This window comes from Talpa europaea (assembly GCF_964194135.1).
Source record: "Talpa europaea genome assembly, chromosome: 8".
Taxonomy (NCBI): Eukaryota; Metazoa; Chordata; class Mammalia; order Eulipotyphla; family Talpidae; genus Talpa; species Talpa europaea.
In genome coordinates, this window is record NC_140075.1 from 121,254,928 (window position 1) to 121,279,244 (window position 24,317).

Below are 24,317 nucleotides of genomic sequence, written 5' to 3' on the forward strand. Positions count from 1 at the left end.
GGCAGAGGGTGGCGGAGGAAGGCACACACAGGGAGCTGTCTGGCACCTGCCGTCGGTGTTTTCTTGTGTTTGCACATTGCACACATTTTGCACATAGTCTTAGTGTATGTCAGATCCCACCTCGTGCACTTTTTTTGCAGCACAAAGCAGATGCCAGCCAGGGATGTCTTGGCTAAACGCTGGTGTAGGCGGTGCTCGGCCGAGCCGCTGGCCTGGCAGGGTGGGGCGAGATAAGCAGCTGCGGTGGCAGCCTCCTGCCCAGCCAGGAGAGCCGCATGAGAAGAGTGGCGCCTCTGGGGCCCTGGGGCTGAGTGCGTCCCGCTGCTCCCCCACTGAGGGCCCGGTGCCCGCTGAGGGTTCTTGCTGGACGTGTGTCCAGTGCCATTTTGAACAAGGGAGGATGAATCTTCCAACTTTATTCTATTTCCAGATTGTGCATCTGTTCTGGAGACAGTTGAGCTTTTGATAGTAGCTGGGGCAAATGTGTCGCTCCGTGTGCGTGCTGCTGCGTCTCATCGCTGCAGTCTTCTGACCCCAAGCACGGGGCTCTTCCCTCTGTCTAGAACTTTCATGTCTTCCAACTTTCAGTGTATGCATCTTTGCTTCTGGTTACATTTATCCCTGGGTGTTTCGTTCTTGATGATCGTATAAATGGATTTTCTTAATTTCAATTTGTATTGTTCATTGCTAGTAGACAGAAACACAACTAACTTTCATCTGTTGATCTTGTATTCTGCAACTTTGCCAAGGTTTATTCACCTAGTTTTTAATCATCTCCATAGTATGTTCTGTTAATGAGATTATGTCCGAAAACAGAAAGTTTTACTGTGCCCTGTTCAGTCTGAAAGCCCTTTATTTCTTTTTCTTATCTAATTGCCGAGAACAGGCCTTTGCAGAGGCCTCGAGCCACCAAGGACGGGGACAGGCTCTGTTGCCGTGGGTTGCTCCCTGGCCGGGGATCGACCTCATGCTGCAGTGGCTGTCAACAGCTTCATAGGTTGCATCTTAACCCCTTGCACCACCAGGGAGGCCCCAAGTCATATGCTCTTAAAGGGCGCTGGCCTTTTGGGGTGAGCCTGAAAACTGTTGGGTGTCATGGAGGCTCCTCTGCCATGGCGTGTCCCATTGACAGCACTGGCTGGGTGCACCACGGGTCCTGGGGCTGGGGCCCAGCTGTGAGACATTCCCCTCCCACCTCGCAGAGGCCAGCACAGGCCTGCTCCCATCCGACATCACCGAGGGAGGGCTATAGGCTGGCCTGTGCCTCAGGAGCAGACTTCTTTTTAAAAAAAAAAAAATTGGGGGGCCTCCCTGGTGGTGCAGTGGTTGAGTGCTGGGCTGTGAAGCTGCCTGCGGCTTCTGCAGCACCAGTTCGATCCCCGGCTGCCGGCGAGGGTCCCACATGGCACGCAGACCTCTCTTGCGCCCGCTGCTCCCTTCAGCAGTGTTTCGTCAGTCTGCCTGTTCTGTTCCCTGCTCTGGCTCTGGTGAATTCTCTCACCCTCCCACACTTAGGACTGTACCCAGTGCTTGTATAAACAAAAAAAATTTAAAAATTAAAAAAAATTATTTTATTAATTTATGCATATAAGAGCTGGGGTACAGGCCAGAGGTGCGGGGGTGAGAGGACTCCCCAGAGACAGAGTGGGGAGCAGAACAGGCAGATCCACTGAAACCCACTGCTGAGGGAAGCAGCAGGGAGACGAGAGGTCCGCTGCGCCTGTGGGTCAGCTCCCTGGCAGGGGGTCACACTCAGGCCACAGTGACTGCCAATAGCTTGATAAAGCTGAGACTTAACCCCTGTGCCCCCAGGGAGGCCCCAGGAGCAGACCTCTTGCTCAGCAAGCAGAAAGGCTGAGCAAGAGCACCCTTATTCTGCGGGGCCCGGTGAGCTCTGGAAGAAGCCACCTCTCTGGGGCCCTGGGCACTGCAGAACTGCCTAGCTCTGCCCTTGAGCTGCTTACATGGATGGGAACTTGGGGGGACTGGCCCTCTGTGCTTGTGTCCCCACCACTAGCTCCGTCCCAGCACCAACAGACCCCAAAATTTAGCTGTGGGGCGTGAGGCGTGAGGCTCTGCTATGTGCGGTGTGGCGGGGTGCTGGGGTGAGGTGGCCCCGGGCACCGTGGGGCATGAGTACCAGTGTCATCAGGCCTGGAAGAGGCATGCTGGGGGGGCACGGCGGGTGTGTGGGGCCAGCCCCGCAAACACCACCAGACAGCATTGCGGGACCGTGGTGTGAGCCTGCCTCAGCGGGAACGCTTCCATGTGGCTGCCGCCTGCTGGGCCCTCGAGGTTCCCTGGGCAGTGGGGCTGAGATTCGTGGAGAAAGGCCCTGGTGCTTCCCCCCGGGCGGGCGAGCTCTGCTGCTCAGTCTTGAGAGCCGCACCCCCACCAGTGGGAGCCAGGCCTGAGCCGGGTGCGGGCTGGGCCTGGGGGTCACCAGCCGAGCCGGCCGCTCCCTCCCACGGGGGCGTGTCGCCAGGTCAGGCAGCTCCTGCTTCACTCCCTGTTACTCTCCCCGACAGCGTCTCTTCACGATGGAGTCGAGTAAAAAGATGGACCCCGCTGGCACCCTGCAGGCCAACCCCCCGCTGCAGCTGCGCCCCGACCGGGGTGCGGCCAGCGCGGCCGTGCTCGTCCCGGAGCAGGGAGGCTACAAAGAGAGGTTCGTGAAGACGGTGGAGGACAAGTACAAGTGCGAGAAGTGCCGCCTGGTGCTGTGCAGCCCCAGGCAGACCGAGTGCGGACACCGCTTCTGCGAGACCTGCATGGCCGCCCTGCTGAGGTAGCGCCCCTGGGGGAGGGGAGCGCTGCGGGAGCCCAAAGCCCACATCCGCTGGGGAGAGCAGGTGGGCCCCACCCGTGTGCAGAGGCCTCCGCCCTGGCCTGCCCGCGGTCCGTGGCGCCCTCCGTCCCAGGGTGCCATGTCTTTGTCTCTTTCTGCCGGCTTGGAGGCGGAGCTGCACCCTCACAGGCCGTGGCCCCTGTGATGCACAGGACGGCCGGACACACCCTGACCTGGGTGGGCAGCCAGTCAGTGGACACGCATCCGCCCTGGGGGCCTCGCCAGCGGGTGTCGGTGCCGTTTTAGAGGCAGGCAGGGAATCGGCCGGGCAGGCCACCATGGGCACCGTGGTCCTGCCTACCGGTCCTGGCCTAGTTCAACCCCCGCCTGTGGGCAGGCAACCCTGAGTCGAGCTTGGTGGCGGTGGTGTGGACGTGGAGCCGCAGCTCCCTGCTCGTGGGGCCTGGACCTGGGGCAGGGGCTGCTGGTCACAGGGACCTGGGCAAGGACAGGGGTCCCAAGGTCGTTCCGAACTCCCCTGGTTTCTGCCCCTCTTCTGCTCCCCATTCTCCTGCCGTGGGATTCCAGGTATCGAATCCCTCCCAGATGTTGCTCAGCCCTGGGACCTAAGACTGGGGCAGATACTCGTGATGAGAATAGTCTAGCACAGGCTCCATGTCTGTTAGTCTGCATGAGAGCTTTTATTTTAAAATGCGTCCACTTCCTCCCGTCAGTCCTTAGCTGTCCTGCTGCGATGCCCTGGCTGTGGGGCCACGCTCCTCCTCACACCTGGCCGAGGGGTCCAGCCCAGGGCTGTTCAAGTAGGAGGCTCCTGCTTCCTTTCTGTTTTTCATCTCCTGGGGTGGTTGCCGGAATGGGCGAGGACCCGTCTACTGAGGGGCACCGGGAGCAGGGCTTGCGTAAGGAGCCTGGGCACGGGCCTGGCCCAGGAGGAGCCTGGGCACGGGCCTGGCCCAGGAGGCCGGTCGTGGTGTCTGCATATGCCCTGCGCTGCCCTGGAGCTGCCTCTCACTGCCTGGGGCAGAGTGGCCATGGGGAAAGCGCTGCCTGTTCTCCTGCGGTGAGACCACGCTTTAAGGCCGCTCCTCCCCACTGTGGACACCCACAGAGGAGCCCTCCACAGACCCTTTTGGTTTCTGAAATAAAATTTCACTTTTAACTGAAAGGGGCTTTCCAAGTGGAATGAAACTCAGCTGTTCTGCTGCAAACTTCCTCATGAGAAATTGCCACCAAAGTGACTGAGCCTTTTTTCCTGTGGCTCCGCATTCCAGGGGTCCCTGTGGGGTCACATATAGCCAGGGCCCAGCCAGCGTGTCCTCTGGCCCGGCTGGAGGGGGTTCCAAGACTAACCTGTTCCTTTTCTTTCCCTCAGCTCCTCCAGCCCCAAGTGCTCAGCATGTCAAGAATGCATCGTTAAAGACAAGGTAGTTCGGCTTCTGGGGCTTGGTGTTGTGGGGTCCCTTGTGGGGTGTGAGTGAGCCCAGTGCTGGGGTTGGGGGTAGGGCCTGTGCACCCCAGAACAGGCAGCCCAGCCAGCAGCTCAGTGGCCTCAGGTGCTTCTGTTCCCCTTGACTGTGCTAGAGGCTGAGGGCACGGCTGTGTGTCCCTGCACCTGGTGCAGGAGCCACCTGGTCCCCCGAGCCTGCCCCGCTGGGGCCTCAGCGGCATCTCCGCCTCCACTGCAACTACCAGGCATGCTTCCAGTCAGAGGCAGCTCATCCTTCAGGCGCTTAGAGTGTCAGTAAGAATCTGGGTGGCTGGTGCTTGGGCTCGGGACCCTCACAGTTGTTCAGCTATGGGTCACTACCTTGTACAGTCAGATTCTGCTGTGGGGTTGCATGTCTAAAGCCCTCAGCAGGTTGGCATGTTGCCCAGGTGACTGAGGGGGCCCCTGGGTCGCCAAGACATGGCCCTATCAGGGTCCTGAGACAGAGCCGCCGGTGTCCCTGGAGCGCCTCTTCCTTGGCTGCCTGAGGACTGTGGCTGGCAACAGCATGGTTCCCCTGTCCCAGCGGCTGAGGCTGTCAATGTGGACACCTGCTCCTCGGCGCAGGGGCCATACCCCGCCAGGTGCTCAGGCCAGTGCAGCGACCTTCTCTTCAGCAGCATTGGTCGCGGAAGGAGAGCGACTCTGTGCGTTGCTGAGTGAGGCCGACCCGGCGGCGGGACGGCAGGCAGGCGTCCCCGGCCAGGCCTCGCGTCCTCGGTTCTGTGGTTTGTTCACAAAGTGAAACTCCAAAGGCGTCAGCAGCCTCATGGTGCATCAAGGGCTTGTTTCTTGATGGGTAAGAGCCTGTCCTGTCGGCTCCAGTACCTCAAGTTGCCACATTTTGGAAAAGTTTTGTTCATAAAAGATTAGATTTGACTTCCAGTTAGTTTATTTCTAACTCTTTTTTTTTTTTTTTAAAGAGGCACATATTATTTATTTATTTATTTGTTTGTTTGTTTATACAAGCACTGGGTACAGTCAGAAGCGTGGGAGGGTGAGAGAATTCACCAGAGCCAGAGCGGGGAGCAGAGCAGGCAGAAGGACCGAGGTACACTGCTGAGGGGAGCAGCGGGCGGCAGGAGAGGTCTGCGCGCCATGCGGGACCCTCCTCCGGTGGCCGGGGAGCAGCCGGGGATTGAACCGGCGCCGCAGAGGCCGCGGGGAGCTTCGCAACCCAGCGCTCAACCGCTGTGCCACCGGGGAGGCCCTATTTCTAACTCTTAATGGTGTCGAGTCTCTGTCCTTGCCGGCCGAGGGCGTGTCAGGCCCAGCTGATCATCGCTGTGGCAGAGTCAGCACGTGGGCGTTTCTTAGAAGTAGCCGAGGACGAAGGTGCCGCGGTGTGTTGTTAGAGGAGTCAGCACACTTGTTTTCTGGGGGAGAGAATCAGAGAAAGGCACAGCTTTCGTTTCCAAAGGGAACACTTCTGTCACTGGATTAACACCAGTCTCGGCATCATATGTCTAGCAAAGGTTGTGTTTGGTTTTCTGTTTTTGTTTAATGGCAAAGTCATGTCTCCTTTGTGATGAGAAATGACTTATGAAGTGACAGAACCTTAAAGGAGGGGCCAAAATAAATGTTTTGGACCCGTCGGGAAAGTGCGCTCTTGCAGGGTGTCCCTCCCAGCCTCTCTGCGGTGCCGCTTCTGAAGGCCCGAGGTCCAGGTGTGAGCACGGCCCTGGGGTGCCCTTGTCCTGAGTGTCTGTCCAGGTTGGCCCAGAATGCTCAGGTGCCCCCAGGTGGAACTCAGGTTCCTCGGTGTGAACTTGTTTTAATAAAAGACGGCAGCTCAGGGTCTGCGGTCTGATGGCGTCTGCTGGTGGGCCAGCTCCTTCACTGTCTTTTGGATGCCATCACGGCCCTTCGTGCTTCCAGGGTCCACTTAAGAGACACTCTCGTGGTTTCTTAAAAGCGGCCTTGCCTTGTCTATGGCAGCAGCATGTGGAGATTAAGAAACATTAATCATCTAAAATAACTTCCTTTCAATTTCAGGTGTTTAAAGATAATTGCTGCAAGAGAGAGATTCTGGCACTTCAGATATTTTGCAGGAACGAGAGTCGAGGCTGCGCAGAGCAGCTCACGCTGGGACAACTGCTGGTATGTCCCCGAGGCGCTGGCAGTGGCCGGGCAGCCGCAGGCGAGGACCGTGATCACAGTCCGCAGTGGGCAGAATAGGGGTTAAGCACCTCAACCCCCTCTCTCCCCCCCATTAAGAATAGAAAGAATTCTCAGTTGATTTTCAATTTGGAAGGCCCATTAAAAACTTTTTTTTTCCCAAATGATGACATCACATAGAACTTCTTATGCCTTTTAGATCAGCACTATGCATCACCCTACCCGGGTATCTGAATTGGCATAGAGCAGAGTCCTGGGCAGGTGGCCACTTGCCTACCCCGGGGGTGGAGAGCCTCACTCCTGAAAAGTGGTGCTATCTGGTCACTAAGCAGGACAAAGCTCGGCCTCTCTGGGCATGTGGGCACTGTCCTCTGTGAAACGCAGGCCCCCAGGTGATGCTGGCATTTCAGGTTGGCTTTTTGGCCAGTTAAGAACTTGCAGTTGTTTCTCTTTCAGGTGCATTTAAAGAATGACTGCCAGTTTGAAGAGCTTCCATGTGTCCGTGCCGACTGCAAGGAGAGGGTGCTGCGGAGAGACCTGCGCGACCACGTGGACAAGGCCTGCAAGTACCGAGAGGCCACGTGCACGCACTGCAAAAGCCAGGTCCCCATGGTCACGCTGCAGGTGCGGACGCGGCCACCCCTGCCAGGCAGTACCCTTGATGGGCAGCGCCCCAGGTTGGGGCAGTACCCCTGGGCAGGCAGCGTCCTTCGGTGGGCAGCACCCCTGGGTGGGCAGTATCCCTTTGTGGGCAGTACCCCCGGGTGGGCAGCGCCCGCAGAGTAGCGTCTCCGTGACTGGTCCGTATGAATAAAGAGAAGACAGACGTGAATAGCAATTTTCATCTCACTTTATCTCAGAGCTAAGCTTTATTTGTTTTGCCTGTTTTGATTTATGTAACTAGCGTTTTCCTTTGCCTTAGTTGACTGCCATTTCGGGTATTGAGAAAAGTGAAAACAAATCACTTAACAAGCAGAATTTTTCTCTCGTCCCAGGGAATAGCCTCACTCCTGTCAGCCCGTTCATGTTGCCGCAGCCGTGCTGGGCTGGGCTGGGCTGGGCTGCACTGCGCTGCCACGGGCGTGTGCCGCTGTGGAGGGGCGGGAGGCCTGCTGTGCCTCGCTGCCCTGGCTCGGGCTGCGTGGGGCACTCTGGGGTGGGATCGCTCTCGTGTGAATTAAAGAGATGGACGTTGAGGATGGTAGACAGGCTTAAAACCATCGGTGCCACGGCACCCGCAGAAGCTTGTACGTTGATGAACAGCCCGAGTGCCTGGTGTGTGCTGTGCACCTACTGTGTGCAGGGCACTGTTCTAGATCTGGAGGAGCGGAGAAGCTTGCCATCTAGTAGACGGGGTCATGATTAATACTGTGAAGAAAAATAGTCCGGCGTCTAGGGACCAGGGCTGTGTTCATTGAGGCAATAGGTGGAAGGGGCCCAAGATGGGTGGGCTGAGGGGAAGCAAGGATGGAGCCAACTTGGCAGTGGATTTCAGGCCTGGGAGAACTGGGAGCAGAGGCCAGGTGTGAAGGCCATGGGAGGCTAACTAGAGGACGGGGGCTGGTACTGGCAGCCTTGAGCAAGGGGCTGCCTTGGGAGTTACACCTTAGGTGCCCTGCTCTGGCAGGCGGGCAGGAGGGAAAGCAGGGGTGAGGCCCAGCTTGGCCTGGACAGGCAGAGTAGCAGAGGGAGGGAGTAGAGCCAGGTGGGGTCAGTGATGGCTTAGATGCGGAGTTGAAGGCATGAGTCTACCTGGGGTGGGGGGGAGGGAGCAGACGAGCGGCGGATCCTTGCTGCTGGGAGACCAGAGTGAGTGGAGAGGACATGGAGGCTCATGGAGGAGTCATCCAGCAGGAGGGGCCTCTTGGGAGGATGGGTTGGGGGCCACAGGGCTGGACACCAAAATGGTGGCAAGGTTTTGTCTCTGGATTCGCAACGAGCTGCACTGTCCTTTCTGGTCTCTGTCCTCATGTTCCCTTGGACTACTTCCTCCGGGTGGAGTCTCTTTCCTGTTTGATTCTAGAAGCTCCCAGTTAAGAGTTGTGTCCTCCCCGCTGGCAAGTAGCAGTAGTATTTGCTGTGATTGAATTAAATTCGAGGAGGGAGACTCTGGCCTGGAGCGCCGTGCTCCTGACCGCACACCTGTTTCTAGGCTGCTGTCCAGGGCACGCTCTGCTTTTGCAAAAATTGGGGTCCTTTATTTGCATCGGAGGAGCCAAGAATTAATTTTCACTTGAGAAAGAATTGTAGATACTGCGTACTCAATGCAGCCGACGCCGATCAGACTGGGAGGCTGGGAGGAGAGGGTTCCGAAAAACAGCACAGCACCTTCAGTTGGCCTCTGGGAGGGAGGCAGCCCGGTGCACAAGTAAGCGCTGCCAAGGGGGACTAGCACCTGGCACGAGGAGGGGTGGGCAACTCAGAGGAGGGGCTGGCCACCCCAGTCTAGAGGGAGGTGTGCAAGGAGGCTCCCTTGGTTTGGGCTCAGTTCTAAATTTGGTGCAAACGGGAGAGAGGACCCAGCAGGTGCAGTGTCAGGAGGTGGAGCTGGCAAGTTTGGGGCCAGCCCGGGCAAATAAAAGCCCCTACACATCCCGCTGTGCCACGTCTCTCCGGGAGCGGGTTGCTTCCTGGGGCCTTTGTGAGGTGGGGCCCGGCCCTTGGACGAGCCAACGGTGGCCCACTCGCTTCTCGCAGGCCTTCAGCAATGCTGTCTGACCTTCCAGCTCTGGCACATCAGTGTCACCTTGTTAGGCCTTCATTTTATTTTTAAGACCATGCCGAGGCCCTGAGGGTCCCGCATCTTCCGCGCCCTCTGGGGTGTTGGGGCTGATGAGGTGGCAGGCCTCTGGGCAGCCCCCGCAGTCCCTCCGAGGGCTCTATGGTGAGACCATGTGGTGGCACATCAGCTGGTCTCAGTTGTTTTGATCTACAAACGGGCACGATTTACAGTGTTGGGGGAAAAACCCTTTTGCATTTAGTCTAGACATTATCGAATATTAGTTTCTTTGCACAGTGCTGTTAAGTTGTGAAAACCAGAGCCGTTGCTGTTAGTCGTGGGTCTCTCTTATGCTCAGAGCAGAGCTGAGGTGCCTGTGGAGCAGAGAAAGGTCATCGCAGGTGACAAGCAAGGAGGTAGGAGGAAGCAAATACCAGGGTCTGCCTCCCTCTGCGTCTGGGGAGGGGCGTGCCGGGTTTGGGGAGTGGGAGCGGGAGCAAAGGTGGTAACTTTTATTGGCTGGAAAGTAGGTTAGTGGCAAAGAAATGTGGACTTGCGATGCTCGCGGCTGCTCCCGGGCAGCGCCCGTGTGTGGAGAGGCCTTCCTCCGGGTGCTGAGTTTGGCGCTCCAGCTGGGGCCGCTCTGCCTCCTCAGCCTCCTGTGGCCTGGGGCTCAGCTCTGTTGTTGGCGGCTGCTTGCTCTGCTGGGTCAGACAAGGCCCAGCTCTGCTGTCTGTGGGTGAAGTGGCAAAGGGAAGTTGAGATGCGTTTTCCTTTCCCTTTGTGCACTCGGGGTCTGGCAGCGGCCTCTGCTGCATGAAGGTCGCGTTTTGTGGCAAAACTGCACACACTGTAACGGGAGCGAGCGCGGCGGCTGCAGAAAACAGCTTGGCCATATGTCATTGGGGTGAACATCTACACGCCGGCCAACTGGCACTTCCTCCCCGGATGCGTGATGCACTAGGAGTCCACAGCGGGCCTAGGGCCAGGCGTGAACAGCGTGGAGGCCTGGAAGCAGCTGGACATCCATCAGCTGGAGGGGCCACCTCTTGTGGGAGCGAGTGGCCAGGGGGCGGGGGCCGTGCATGGTGGGCTCCATCTTGATAGAACTCCAGAGCGGTTAAACAGTGTTTTGTCCAGCACACACATGCGTGTGACAAAGTATTTTCCAGCAAAGGAAGTAGAAACGCTGGTTCCAAGCATCTGGCTTTAGAAGCTACTTCCTGGGGGACGACGAAGTGAGTCAGGGGCTGCTCCAGGTGGGGAGGGGAGGGCAGCACCTCAGTGTACCTGCCACAGCGTTATGTCTGCTCTTGTGCGCGTGTCAGTGACCCTTCACCATGTGCACAGGCGAGTCTTGGCTCGCATAGCCCCTGTGCGTCACTAGTGAGCCCTGGTTAGTGGGTGTATTGCCTGCCTCTGCCGCCAGCAACAAAGCTGCACAGAGTTGGCTTCAAATGGCAGAGAGGGATGTTCTGGAGACCGAAAGTCCCATGCTGGGGCCAAGCCATCCAGCCATTCCAGAGAAGGCCCCATTGGCCCCTTCCTGTCTTCCTGTGGCTGCTGCCCGGTGGCCAACCCACTGCACCCGGCCTCTTTCTCTGTGGTCACTGACAGATGCCCAGTGGGCCTTCTCGGCCTCTTCAGAAACATCATTTCCAGCCTCCAGACTGTCTTTCTTCAACCAGTAAATTCTGGACACAGCGTGTATCCCAACCCCTCATCCCTGCTTGGAGGGGCAGGCGGGGCAGGGGGTTCTGCTCCGAGGGCCCTGCTGTGGGCGCACCACCTCCAGGCGCTGTGCCCGCCAGCTGCCTGACTGGCCAGGTTTGCACTGTTGGCCTGAGGTGTCTGTGGCACTCCCACTGGGGGTCCTGCCCAGCGTGACAAAGCGCTGCCTGGGCCACGCGGGCCTGGGAGGGGGTGGGTCTGAAGGAGGACAGGCTGTGTCTGCAATGCTGACAGCTGCTTCTTTCTCTCCTCCAGAAACATGAGGACACCGAGTGTCCCTGCGTGGTGGTGTCCTGCCCTCACAAGTGCAGCGTCCAGACGCTCCTGAGGCGCGAGGTAAGGGGCTGGCCAGGCCTCCGGGAGGTTGGGGGCCTTCGGGACAGCGTGCCTCAGACTCCTCCTCGCTAGCAGCTGAAACCCGGGGTGTTCGCAGGTACCGTAGTGAGTAGTGAGCCGTGGTAGGGAAACAGGAGGGACCTCATGCCTCTTCTGAAATTCCAGAGCAGGCAGTTAGAGCGTCTGTGTTCACAGCAGGACGCTGGAGAGCGGGGGAGAGAGGGGGAGAGAGGAGGAAAGCACAAGCTTGCTGTGCTGGCTTTTCAGGTTTTCTTTGAAAAGCTGTTCTAATGTCTGTGAGGTAGCAGGGACTCTCAGATCACCGAAAATTCACTTAACTCAGATGCTCCAGATCCATGTGGCCAAGCCTGCTGCCTGGGGGCACTGCTGTGGAAGAAGTGGGCGCAGGGTCTCCAGGCCCCAAACGTGCCTCAAGGGGCAACTGAGGAAATGCACCTGGATTTTGCACAACTCGAAAGTCCCTCTGTACTGTGGGACCAATTTGCCTCTTTCATACACTTACCTATTTTACCCACTCAGGCATCTGAATTAGGGACAGAAGCTGCATTCATTTGCCTCAGCATTATTTTTATTTAAAAAATCTTCAAACCTTTGTGCATCCTGGGTTTCTGGTGAAAGCCCATTGGCCTGTGGGTTCTTCCTACCTCTGCTGCAGAACTCCTGTAAGTTCTGTTGGGCTCTGAGAGGAACCAACTAAAACCAGTTTAGGAAAAAGGGTAACCCTGAATGTGTCGTGTCCACTGGGTATAATGTCAGTCCCACCCTGTCCCTGATTTTAACATCAGCTGTGGTAGCTGGTCACATCAGCTAGTGGTAACTGGTCACCTTAGCTGTGGTAGCTGGTCATGTCAGCAGTGATAACTGGCCACCTTAGTTGTGGTAACTGGTCACCTCAGCAGTGGTAGCTGGTTATGTCAGCAGTGGTAACTGGTCATGTCAACAGTGGTAATGGTCACCTTAGCTGTGGCAGCTGGTCACGTTACCTGTGGTAACTGGTCACATTAGCTGTGGTAATTGGTCATCTCAGCTGTGGTAACTGGTCATGTTAGCTGTGGTAGCTGGTCACGTCAGCTGTGGTAGCTGGTAATGGCAGCTGTGGTAACTGGCCACCTTAGCTGTGGTAGCTGGTCACATTAGCTGTAGTAGCTGGACACGTCAGCAGTGGTAACTGGCCACCTTAGCTGTGGTGGCTAGTCATGTTAGCTGTAGTAGCAGGTCACGTCAGCAATGGTAGCTGGTCATGTCAGTAGTGGTGGTAGCTGGTCACGTCAGCAGTAGTAGCTGATCATGTCAGCAGTGGTAGCTAATCACCTTAGCTGTGATAGCTGGTGACCTTAGTGTGGTAACCGGTTATGTTACTGTGGTAACTGGTCACCTTAGCAATGGCAACTGGTCACTTTAGCAGTGGTGGCCGGTAATGTCAGCAGTGGTAACTGGTCATGTCAGCAGTGGTAACTAGACAGCTTGGCTGTGGTAGCTGGTTACCTCAGCTATGGTAACTGGCCACATCAGCTGTGGTAACTGGTCACATTAGCTGTGGTAATTGGTCCCCTCAGCTGTGGTAACTGGTCCCCTTAGCTGTGGCAGCTGGTCCCTTAGCTGTGGTAACTGGTCACCTTAGCTGTGGTAACTGGTCATGTTAGCTATAGCAGCTGGACACATAAGCAGTTGTAACTGGTCACCTTAGCTGTGGTAGCTGGTCACGTTAGCTATGGTAGCAGGTCACATCAGCAGTGGTAGCTGGTCGCTTTAGCTGTGGTAGCTGGTCATGGCAGCAGTGTTAACTGGTCATGTTAGTGGTAACTGGTCACATCAGCCATGGTAGCCAGTCACGTCAGCTGTGGTAGCTTGTCACCTTAGCTGTGGTAGCTGGTCACCTTCACTGTGGTTGCTGGTCACCTTCACTGTGGTAGTTGGTCATGTCAGCAGTGGTAACCGGTCACCTTAGCTGTGATAGTTGGTCACCTTGGCTGTGGTAACTGGTCACCTTAGCTGTAGTAGCTGGTCACCTTAGCTGTAGTAGCTGGTCACCTTAGCTATGGTAGCTGGTTATGTTAGCTGTAGTAGCTGGTCACATCAGCAGTGGTAACTGGTCACCTTAGCTGTGGTAGCTGGTCACCTTAACTGTAGTAGCTGGTCACATCAGCAGTGGTAACTGGTCACCTTAGCTGTGATAGCTGGTCATCTTCACTGTGGTAGCTGGTCACCTCAGCTGTGGTAATTGGCCACCTCAGCTGTGGTAACTGTTCACCTTAGCTGTGGTAGCTGGTCATCTTAGCTGTGGTAACTGGCCACATCAGCTGTGGTAGCTGGTCACTTTGGCTGTGGTAGCTGGTCATGTTAGTGGTAGTAGCTGGCCAGTGGAACTACTGTGTGGATGACAATGAAAGAATTTGGTCCAGAATGATTTCAGTGCCCTGCCCATGTCCATGCTGCGTTTCTTTGCCAGTCACCTCCAGGTGCAGGCTACCTCCCAGCTGGGAGTACACTAGGATGCTGGGTCTGCAGCCCCTTGCCCTGCCTTGACTCAGAAGCCCTCACGTAGTTGGCCTGGTGGTAGTCAGAGGGCCATCCCCACCACACCAGCTCGTTCTTTAACTGTGGGTGGCCATCCTGCCACCCACTTTCCTCTCAATCCTAATACTACCTGCCAGTAGGGCGGATTTTGTCCCAGAGACAGAAGAGAAACGCTCCACCTGCCCAACGGCCTTCAATGAGCTCCTGGCCCAGTGCTCCTGGCTCTCTGCTGGTTTTCTCTAAAGAAGATCTACTCCTCCAGTTCCCTGATGAGACTATTCAGCAAAGGAGGAAACGTCCCTTCAGTGGTGTTAGTCAAATGCATAACGCTACAAAAACAGACATTTCCATTCTCTTCTCTTAAGGAGACCTCATAAGTGGCTTTTATTTGCTCATCTGCCAGCATTTAAGCTGAACGAAGGAATTTTTGCTTGCAAGAGGCCTGCACAGGCCTCTCCCCCCTCCACTATGTTCTTCCATCATTAAGAGGGTCAGTATTAGGTCCACATCGTAGAATGACCTTAGAGGTTTTTAAAAACCTATATGAACGTATGACCGTGGCGGGTGGGGGATGTCTTTCCTAAAGCAGGAAGGTGCACGCTCTGTCCGAGTCCCTGGGAGCACCGGCCATGTGCAGGCTTGCCGTGATGACAGACTTCTGTGTTTTGTGGGTTCCATTTGTGTGGCCCTGTTGCATCCCCAACGCTTTCTATTTCTTGTGTTTCATGCAATTTTTGTTTATAGTCTTTAAATGTGCATTTCAGTTTACTTTTTTTTCTTTTAAACATTCTGGCACTGCAGGTGGCATGTTACATTTTGGACAGTTTGTTCTAGAGAAACTGCCAGTCCAAGAAATGTTACAGTGAGCGTATTTCTGTATACTGGTGTCTCTGTGTGTACACACGTGACAGGGCCTGTTACTGCAGAGCCGCCAGGAAGCAGGCGTGTGCCCCCATAGTGGACAAGACCTCCCCTCAGTGCGCCCCAGACCTCGCTGTGCCCTTGATGTGTTTGAACATTTTCATGCAAACGTTTGTGCCACAACTCACGTCTCTTTCCCGTTGCAGTTGAGTGCACACTTGTCAGAGTGTGTCAATGCCCCCAGCACCTGTAGTTTTAAGCGCTATGGCTGCGTTTTTCAGGTCAGTATTCAACATTTGTCCTTCCCAGTCGCTGGCATTCTGCCGTGATAGAAAGTTATTCTATTAACATTTTAACATGCAAGTTCTGGACTTTTAGTCTTTGTCTTGAAGCCAGTCACCCTGCTCCTGGGTGATGGAAGCCGCATGCAGCGGGTATGGGTGCTTAGTGTCTGTTCCCGTGTGCCCTGAGGCCTCGGGCAGCACCCGTGTGGAGGAGGGAGGCAGGACCTCAGGAGAAGCGCCGCAGCGAAAGCCAGCTCGTTATGGGTTCTAGGCAGACGGGCGCTTTGCCGCCAGTGAATGTGAGCCCCAGGCCAGACACAGGTTGAGCCGGGTGGTTGGATGCCGCCGCCAGCACCCTGTGCGCGCCCCATGCGTGGGGCACCTGTGTCTGGTCTGGGGGTTCCAAACACGCCTGAGTGGTAGTGAGTCTGAGCTGGGGCTCCCTTGAATGTTTATCTCCAGCCATCACACAAGCGTCACACAAGTATCCGACAGCTGAAGCCCTTTGCTGTTGACGTACGTGTCAGCAGCACGTTTCTGTGAAGTGGGGACCTAGGTGGCGCCTGCGCAGTCTGCTTAGAAAGTGACGCCTGCGCGCCAGCCGGCTGCAGTCCCTGGCGAGGCGGCACCCCGTCCGCCCTGCGGCGCCGTTCTGTGTGTGTATATATATGTCCGCACGTGCAGGGCCGCGCCAGCATATATATACGGAGGCCCTGTGTGCAGGGTACATGTTTTGGAGACCATGCGGAAGCACTCTTTGGCTTCTTAATTTGCCAACATCCAAACAAACCTTTCAAACCAATTGTTTTCTCCAGTACTTCAATAGGACGGCGAGGGCTCCGGCCGATGCCAGCGTGGTCTGCATCTGATGTACTCTGTAGGTCGTTACGTCTGTATGTGGCTTCCTGAGTGCGCGCAGACCAGTGAGGAGCACTGTGTCCTCCGACCCTGTTCCTCACTGGTAAACTAATAGCTAACAAGTCGGGAGCGCCTGTTTCGACGGCGTGTGCACTGGGTTCCCGTCCCGGGGGCTGGCTGTCACTGCCAGTGTCTGAGCATTTTCTGTCATTCTTAATGAAAAATACGTATAAAGAACGAGAAGGACAGGTCTAAAATTTAATTTCTTAATACACAAGTGTGAAGCAGAAGTAAGAAGGCACCAGATGAGATGCGTGAGGTGTGGGGAGCGGCCTGGTGAGAGGCTGTGAGTGACCGAGCATCTGGTCTTTGAACGCTCCGTTCTCCCGGCCTCCTCACCAGCGCCCTGCCCCGCGGCCGCCGAGCACGCCCCTGCGGCTCCTCGGTACGCTTCGTGGTACCTTCTGTGTGTGTCCCTGGCCTGGGCAGAGCTGGCCTGACATGCTGCGTCTTTGTTTGCAGGGGACCAACCAGCAGATCAAGGCCCATGAGGCCAGCTCTGCCGTGCAGCACGTCAACCTGCTGAAGGAGTGGAGCAGCTCCCTGGAGAAGAAGGTGGGCCGCCTCCTGTCCCACCGGGCTGCCCGTCCTAGCGTGTCCAGAAAATTTCTCCTGACCTAGGGTCTGTGGATGACACAGAGCGCCCAAGGGTCCGTCCTCTCCAGATGTGCTCGGGCTGATCCGTGAAGGGGTTGTTTGTCCTTCGCGCTCAGTTGCCAGAAGGCCCTGCCTTCCGCTGTCCTCTCCTGTGGTCCCCTCTGTGTTGGTCCGGGACAGGGGTTCTTGGCCCTCCAGGCCTCCCTTCTCTCCTCCCAGCCCTGTCCTGCTGTGAATAAAGTCTCATTAGAACGTGGCCGTCCTCCCTCACGTCTGTCACCCACGGCACTCTGGCCGACACCTGCAGAGCTGAGGCCACGAGGCAGAAGCCAGGGTCCGCATGGCCCCGTGTAGGCTCCTTTGGGAAGAGCTGGTGTCTGGGAGGCGCCAAGGCAGAGCTCAGCGTGTCTCTTCTGGGACCAGTAAGAGCAGCTTATTTGGCTGGTCGTGGGAGGGTCCCCTGTCCCTGTCAGTCGTGGCCTGTTGATTTCTTGGCTGACCCTAAGCGTTGGCACAGGCCATGCCCCAGCCGGTGGACCCCTGTGCAGGCCTCTTCCCAGAGACATGTCTCTCTGGGGTAGCTGGTTCTGTGACGCTCAGCCCAGTGGGGCCTTGCAAAGGGAAGGGGGAGGTCTCAGGTGCTAGTGGGCGGCGGCATGGCGTCCACCTGTGGGCTGTGCCTAGGAGACTCAGGGTGGCGCTTGGCAGATGTGTCCTGGGAGCTCAGCTGCTGGGTGCCCGGCCCAATCTTGGCTGCAGTGGGTCCACATCTGCTCCTGAAGGTTTGAAGGTTGTTCAGTGAGAGCGTGAGCGGGTGAAGCTGTAAATTTACTTGGAGTTGAGTCTAAAAGTGTCAATCTCAAGATTTAATTAGAATTTAGCAAAAACAACTAGTTTTTACTGTAAATGCTGATGCCAGAGCTGAGAGCCAGGGAGGCCCGGTATCAGGCCTGGGTGTGGAGTACAGGCACCCTGAGGCGGTCTGGCCAGTGGTCATCAGGCCTAGGGGCTCTGGCTCAGAGCCGCTGCATCTGCTTCTCCCTGCTTCGAGAAGGACGCGCTTCTCCCGCCTTCTTCAGATGGTCGTGTAGCTCTGGGGCCTCTGGTTCCCAGTCAGTACTGTTCTTTGTCTGCTTCCACGGCCCTTCCTTCCCGTTAACGTGAGTTGCTTTGCTGCAGCTGGGCTGGTTCCATCGCTGCTAGGCGGGTCTGAGGTGTTGGCTGTCTAATGCGACGGTCATAGAGAGTTCTGGAGCCATGTAGGCGCCCAGGCTGAGCCTTTCCTCATACTCCCATCTGCTCTGTGGAGCCAGGATGGGCACCCGCCACACGCACACAGGAGCCACAGGGCTCCTGGCCCCCTCCCACAGGCCCTGTGTGTTTGCCCTCATGGAGCGGCTCAAAGTTGGCCTCTTGGACGCACAGCGTGCGCCCACCCCAGTGGTGGCCAAGCTGTGCCCCTTTGCGGGTGCCCATGAGAAGAGGCTTCTGTCCCTTCATTCGGCTAAGGGCAGTGACTGGGCAGGGCTGGACAGAGCTGCCTCTTCTTGAGGCGGGGCCTGTTTCTCACTATGGTTGGGGCACCTGTGATGGGAAAGGTTCCGAAAGGGCCAGTTGTCACGGTCACGGTCAAATAAGCAAAGCTGTTTTGTGAAATCTGGGCTTGGGATGCCTCAGCCACACCAGCGCAGAAAAGGGTGTTCTTGCGGGGCCTTGAGGAGGCTGGAAGGCCTTGGGGAGGCCTGCTGCTGCGCTTGGGGTGGCCCTTAAAACACTCCAGTGCGCCCTGCCCAGGCGGGGCATCAGGCCCTGCGGACCCCTCGCCCAGGAGCTGCTAGACCAGCCAGGGCAAACTGGCTCTTGGGTACTATTTTTTTTGGAGATTTTAAAAAGTCAAAGGTGGGATCGGAAATGCTGACCCAGCCGGCCCCCGTGGGCGGGGCAGCACTTGCAGGCGGACCTGTGGAGCTTTGTGGGGGACGGCTGAGTCCCCAGGCAGTGGTTCTGTCTGCACAGTGGCATGTTGGCCGCAGAGGCTGACTGAGGCACGTGTGTCGCCCGCTTCTTACTGTCGGGAGAGCTTTCCACGCATGGGTGCGGCCCGTTGGTGGACGGGAAAGAAGTCAGCGGCCTGCAGCTGACCCTGCTGAAAGTGACACGGAGCAGCGAGGAGCCATGGGGTGCAGCGTGGGTGGTGAGGGCTCGTGGGACCTGCGGGCCCCCTTTCAGGGGTGTGTGCACCTGTTGGGGGGTGAGAGGTGAGAGCGTGTTCTCCCGTGTTTCCCGGCCAGAGTCTGAAGCCATTCTGGTCAACGATTTGTTTTCAGCAAAAACTTAAAAAAGCGCCCATTGCTTCTCTGTCAGCTGCTGCGCTGGGCCTCGTTTTCCCTAGTTACCGAGACTGAGTCTGCGAGCCAGCCTGCGGGCTCCCCGCGCAGCGGCCGGGACGCGCCGGTTGTGAAGGGAGTCTCTGGCGTGGTCCCGTGGGAGCCAGTGCTGCGAGGTGTCGTGGCCGTTGGTATTAAAGCCGCTTTCCGCTGGCTGACTGGGGAATCTTTCCCAGGTCTCCCTGCTGCAGAACGAGAGCGCGGAGAAGAATAAGAGCATCCAGAGCCTGCACAACCAGATCTGCAGCTTTGAGGTCGAGATCGAGAGGCAGAAGGAGACGCTGCGCAACAATGAGGCCAAAATACTTCACCTACAGGTCAGGGCCGCAGGCTGAGGCGGGTGGGGGGGCCCCCGCACCCACCCTGTGGGGCAGCTCAGGTCTTCTGCAGAGGCCGAGTGAAGACCCCCCTGGCCTGCCTCCCGCGCCCCCGCGCCGAGCACCCCCGGGCTTGGGGTCACTGTTGGCGAAGTAAGACTTAAGTTCCGTGTTTTAAGAATGACCCGTTTTTATTATTCCTTGAGAGCTCGTCCTGTTTTCGAGTGGTCGTGTGTAAAGTTTCACTTCCTAAAGTGAAGCGAAGCCAAACTACTTTGTTGTGAATTTCCTAGTGACACAGAGACCACCCCGCTTCATTTCACCAGAGTGACCCAGAGGCGCCTCCAAAGCAAACGGAGACCTTTGCTGCTGTGAGGGGGGTGCGTCCGTAGGCTCCATTGGAGAGGCGCCCGGGCCGCCGTCCCTGGGCTGTGTGAGCCTGCGGCGTGCGCCCAACGCGTCCACCCGCTCGGGCCCACCATGCCGGCGGGCGCCCCCGGCCTCCAGCGCTGGCCCTCACGTGCGTCCTGGGTCACCTGGAAGAGCAGGTGTCTGTCGAGCAGTCGCCCCACCTGTGATTCCGTCCTCCCGTTATGACGTCAGAGGCTTGTCACAGAGCCTCATATTGCCCTGGGACTCTTAAACTTCACTTCCTTTGCATTGAACTTCGTGGTTGCCCAGTGCCAGGGAAAGGAGCAGAGAAGCATGAGCTTGTGCCAGGACAAATGCCTCTCATTGGCACAGAGTTAGCCTCCAGGTGCTTCCTACAGACCCCCGAAGTGCTGGTCAGGATGCCCAGGGACCACCCCCCACACCCACCGTGGCCCCCATGTCACCCAGGGAGCAGGCCTCACTGCCAGCTGGCCTGTGTTGGCCCAGGGCTCAAGAGAGGGCAAGGCCAAGGAGATTGTTCGCCAGAAAACCACTTGTTAAAGGTAGCGGCGGGGAGCGCCAACTAGTGGCGGGCGCGTGTGTGACAAACCACAGAACGTGCCCCACGAGGTCACTGGCCAGTTCTAGCCTCCCGGACCTCCTGTGTGTCCATCTCTTCCACGTCCCCTGTGCCCAGCGGGAAAAGCTTGAGTCACCTCACGTTTGGGGAGTGTTTAACCACCCCACCGTGACTAAGCAGAGCAGCAGCGGGGCTAAGTGAGAAAGCCGGGGGACAGGGCCATAGGACTCGCGTCCCTCCTCCAGGGCCTAGGTCCCACCGCACTCCAGCTGGGTCCTGGGCGCTGCACCCCGAGGATGCGCCCACTTCTTGAGGGCTGGCATGGAGCTGCCAGCTGCCCAGTGTCTGGGGCAGCGAGGTGTGGTCTCATCTTTTGTCGCTGTGGCTGGTGACATCTGGTGGGTGACATGAGGGGCATCCCGGGCGCATGTGGGGAGCCTTGCTCTGGGCCCTCCAGGCCTTGGCACCTCACAGCTGACTCCCTCCTGAGGTCTCCCTCAGTGGGGGACCTGCTAGAGGCCTGGAAAGAGTTAATCCAAGTGGCCCAGACGCTCCAGCAGCTCCCCTCAGCATCAGCACCACCTCCAGGGAGCCTCCCACCCTACAGCTCCCCCAGCTGTGCCGTGGCCCCGCACAGAGGCTGGACAGCAGCTGCTGGCTCCCCTCCTTTCCTGTTTGATTCTCAGGACACCCTCAAATCCAGACACTGGGTACAGCGCCCCAGCAGCTGGACGTGGTGGCGGGGTTTGCCCTTGGTGACCCCGAAAGGGCAGTCTCCAAACTTCACTTTTTGAAGAACCTCTTTTTCTTCATTAAAAAGTCAGTCTTGCTGTCAGCCACGCCCATGTCCCCGGGAACTCAGTGCACTGTGGTGCTGGTGCATGGGCCTGGCAGGGCAGGCCTGGCACTGTGGCCCTGGCACGTGTGGGCCTGGCCCCATGGCCTGAGCACCCGGAGCTGGGAGGGGACAGTGGTGCCAAGCCAGTGCTGCCCTCTGTCCACTTTGGGCAGCCACCACCATGCCCAGCTCAGTGTGTCCCCCGTGGGAAGACCTGCATGCCCGAGGGAGAAGGGACTCACCCCCCGCAGGAGGTGAGCGTGCTATAGGCTCAGGACAGAGGCAGATACTGGACTTTTACATAGTGGACCTTGGTAGATAAAATGAGGTCTCCACGTTAAGAGGGGAAATCTTTATTTTTTTTTAAGATTTATTTATGCATACAAGAGCTGGGGTACAGGCCAGAGGTGCAGGAGTGTGGGGGGTGGGTGTGACAGCGTTCACCAGAGCCAGAGTGGGGAACAGAACAGGCAGACGGACTGAAAACACTGCTGAGGGGAGCAGCGGGGAGACAGGAGAGGTCTGCAGCGCCCTGTGGGTAGCTCCCTGTCCGGGGATGGAACTCGTGCTGCAGAGGCTGCGCACAGCTTCATAGGTTGCGTCTTAATCCCTTGCGCCACCAGGGAGGCCCAAGAGGGGAAATTTTTAAATGAAAATCAAAAATAAAATGAAGCGTCATCAGTGTGGAAAGAGTCACACTTTAGAGAGGACCCCTGGACACTTGCTGGTGGCAGGGTTTCGTGACAGGAGAGACAGGACACTGTGCTTTGCCCCCGGAGAGTGACCCAACTGTCTTTCTTCCTGGCTGCTAACAGCTAGCAAAGGGGCTGAGTTTAAATATAGGCTTCCAAAAGGAAAAGTGAACAGGGCAGGCCTCTGGGGCTCCCCAACCCGGGCCGTGCAGCCCTGGGGCACCCCACCACCCCCAGCTTCACCGGGGACCAAACTCCCCAGCCTTCAAGAGCTCTCTGTCAAAATGCAAATCTTCTTCAGGAGTGGAAACCCTCCAGCCCCGCTTGCGGTAACCGGCGGGCAGGGCCAGTCCCCCAGGCCGCGTCTCCGCCCCAGTTTCTGCCACGGCGCCAAGGGCCTTGCGTTCTGGAGAAGCGTTCTCTGAATTACTGGGCCAGGCAGCATGAAGTAGCTCCGGGCTCAGCCCTGCATCCGCCGGCAGGGGTCCAGCTGTGGCCGCGGCCGTGTGCAGGCGGGGAGGCCACCCCCACGCAGCAGGCAGGGCCAGGGCGGACAGCTCTCTCCTGGGACCCAGACGGAGTTCAGGGCACCCTTGGCCAGGCCCTCAGGATACCAGGGTACGTGGCTCAATATCCTGGACTTGAGGCCCCGAGACCAGGCAAGACAGGTGACCCAGGCTCCTGTGCCTCTGAGGTACCCGCGGGCCTTAAATAGGGCCCCTAGTGGCCTGGCCTGCCTTGCAGAGAGAGCAGAGCCGCCTCAGGGAGCCAGGAGATGCGCTTGGTCGGGCCGCTGTGTCGGAGAGCAGGGGGCCAGGGCCCAGGTGGGAGGCGGGCCCCAGGGCTGGGGGCTCCTCTGCCCACAGTGCGTGGCCGAAAGCCTGGCGAGGCCCTGCGGGTGGTCGGCCGAGTGCCAGGCACCCCCCTCAGGTGGGCCCCTTAGGCCCCTTCCTGCCGGGCTGCGAGTCTGGACCCACCTGCCCAGGAGGGCGGGGCCGCAGCCAGGCGCCCCCTGAGCACCCTGGGCGGCGCTGCCCGCGTCCTAACTGTGTCTTGCCTTCTGATGCCCTTGGCTTGGAAGCGAGTGATAGACAGCCAGGCGGAGAAGCTGAAAGAGCTGGACAAGGAGATCCGCCCCTTCCGGCAGAACTGGGAGGAGGCCGACAGCATGAAGAGCAGCGTGGAGTCCCTGCAGAACCGGGTGACCGAGCTGGAGAGCGTGGACAAGACTGCGGGGCAGGCCGCCAGGAACACAGGTGAGCGGGAGCAGCGGGCAGGGCCTGCTGGTGGGCTGCTCCCGGCCGCCCGCCCTCACGTCCCCGGGGACTGCGGGACAAGCAGGAGACCCAGCACGCCAGCCGGTGGGCTTCTGCTGCCTGGAGGCCCTGGGCCGCCGGCCTCGGAGTCTTCTCAGTGTGTTGGCGGGGGAGCCCTCACGGGGACGGGAGCACTTTGTCGCCTGGGGCTGGAGGCAGCGGGCTGGGGACGCAAGATGGACAGACACTGCTCTCCCGGGCAGGGCACTGCGGCCTCAGCCTGGAGGCAGAGGTTGCGAACACAAGGGCGGCCATCCCTGCCCCTAGCAGGCTCCGGGACAGCCTGGGGTCGCGCCCTGTCCTGGTCCTGCCCCGAGGGGCCCCGGCGCCCAGGTGTGGCCGGCACGGCCCAGGACCTGAGCCCGGAGGGGCCGGGCAGCGCCGCGCTGGCCTCCCGCTCCCCGCCTGGCACCACGTGCTCCCCTGGGCTCGCCCTGGGCGGCGGCGCTGACGCGCGTCCCCTCTCCCCGGCGCAGGCCTGCTGGAGTCCCAGCTGAGCCGGCACGACCAGATGCTGAGCGTGCACGACATCCGCCTGGCCGACATGGACCTGCGCTTCCAGGTGCTGGAGACCGCCAGCTACAACGGCGTGCTCATCTGGAAGATCCGCGACTACAAGCGGCGGAAGCAGGAGGCCGTCATGGGGAAGACGCTGTCCCTCTACAGCCAGCCCTTCTACACGGGCTACTTCGGCTACAAGATGTGCGCCCGCGTCTACCTGAACGGGGACGGCATGGGCAAGGGCACGCACCTGTCGCTCTTCTTCGTCATCATGCGCGGCGAGTACGACGCGCTGCTGCCCTGGCCCTTCAAGCAGAAGGTGACGCTCATGCTGATGGACCAGGGCTCCTCCCGGCGCCACCTGGGCGACGCCTTCAAGCCGGACCCCAACAGCAGCAGCTTCAAGAAGCCCACCGGGGAGATGAACATCGCCTCCGGCTGCCCGGTCTTCGTGGCCCAGACCGTGCTGGAGAACGGGACCTACATCAAAGACGACACCATCTTTATTAAAGTCATAGTGGATACTTCGGACCTGCCCGACCCCTGAGGAGCCCGGAGCGGCGCGCGCAGAAGGCAGCTCCCGGGGGCGGAGCCGGTCCCCGCCGAGGGTCCTCGCGCTCAGGGGAGGCCCGGGGGGCGGAGGAGCGGCAGACGGTGGCCACGGGCCGGCGGAGGAGCCACGCGTGAGGACACACCTGGCACGTCTCCTAATAGACTAGCGACACTTCTCTCTGGAGAATTATTTATCCTTCCGCCAGATAAATTCTGCTGTCAGAGAAGGTTTCCATTTCCATTTTCAAAGAGCTGGTTAATTAAGGTGGAAAACAGATGCTAACCCAAAGGACCATGATTTTCTTCCTTAAATTTGAACGCCAAAAAGAAAAACACACTCACTCACATCTGGGGATAGCTGGACA

The 24,317-nt window shown here is 58.3% G+C and overlaps 1 protein-coding gene across 5 annotated transcripts; it reads left to right on the forward strand.

Annotated features, from left to right (window-relative positions):
- Positions 1-2,497: 2,497 nt before the first annotated feature.
- TRAF3 (TNF receptor associated factor 3) lies at positions 2,498-23,947 on the forward strand (the record flags this gene model as incomplete). 5 transcript variants are annotated; one of them, XM_084239966.1, is made up of 10 exons in its annotated part: positions 2,498-2,788; positions 4,182-4,233; positions 6,291-6,395; positions 6,870-7,037; positions 11,119-11,199; positions 14,805-14,879; positions 16,263-16,355; positions 18,961-19,101; positions 22,665-22,839; positions 23,376-23,947. In XM_084239966.1, exons 1-10 carry the CDS (start codon positions 2,541-2,543, stop codon positions 23,945-23,947), a joined length of 1,710 nt encoding a protein of 569 aa, XP_084096092.1. In that variant the 5' UTR covers positions 2,498-2,540. The 5 variants fall into 5 exon arrangements, with proteins under 5 accessions (XP_084096092.1, XP_084096095.1, XP_084096093.1 ...); XM_084239969.1 differs by lacking the exon at positions 18,961-19,101; XM_084239967.1 differs by lacking the exon at positions 14,805-14,879.
- Positions 23,948-24,317: the final 370 nt, after the last annotated feature.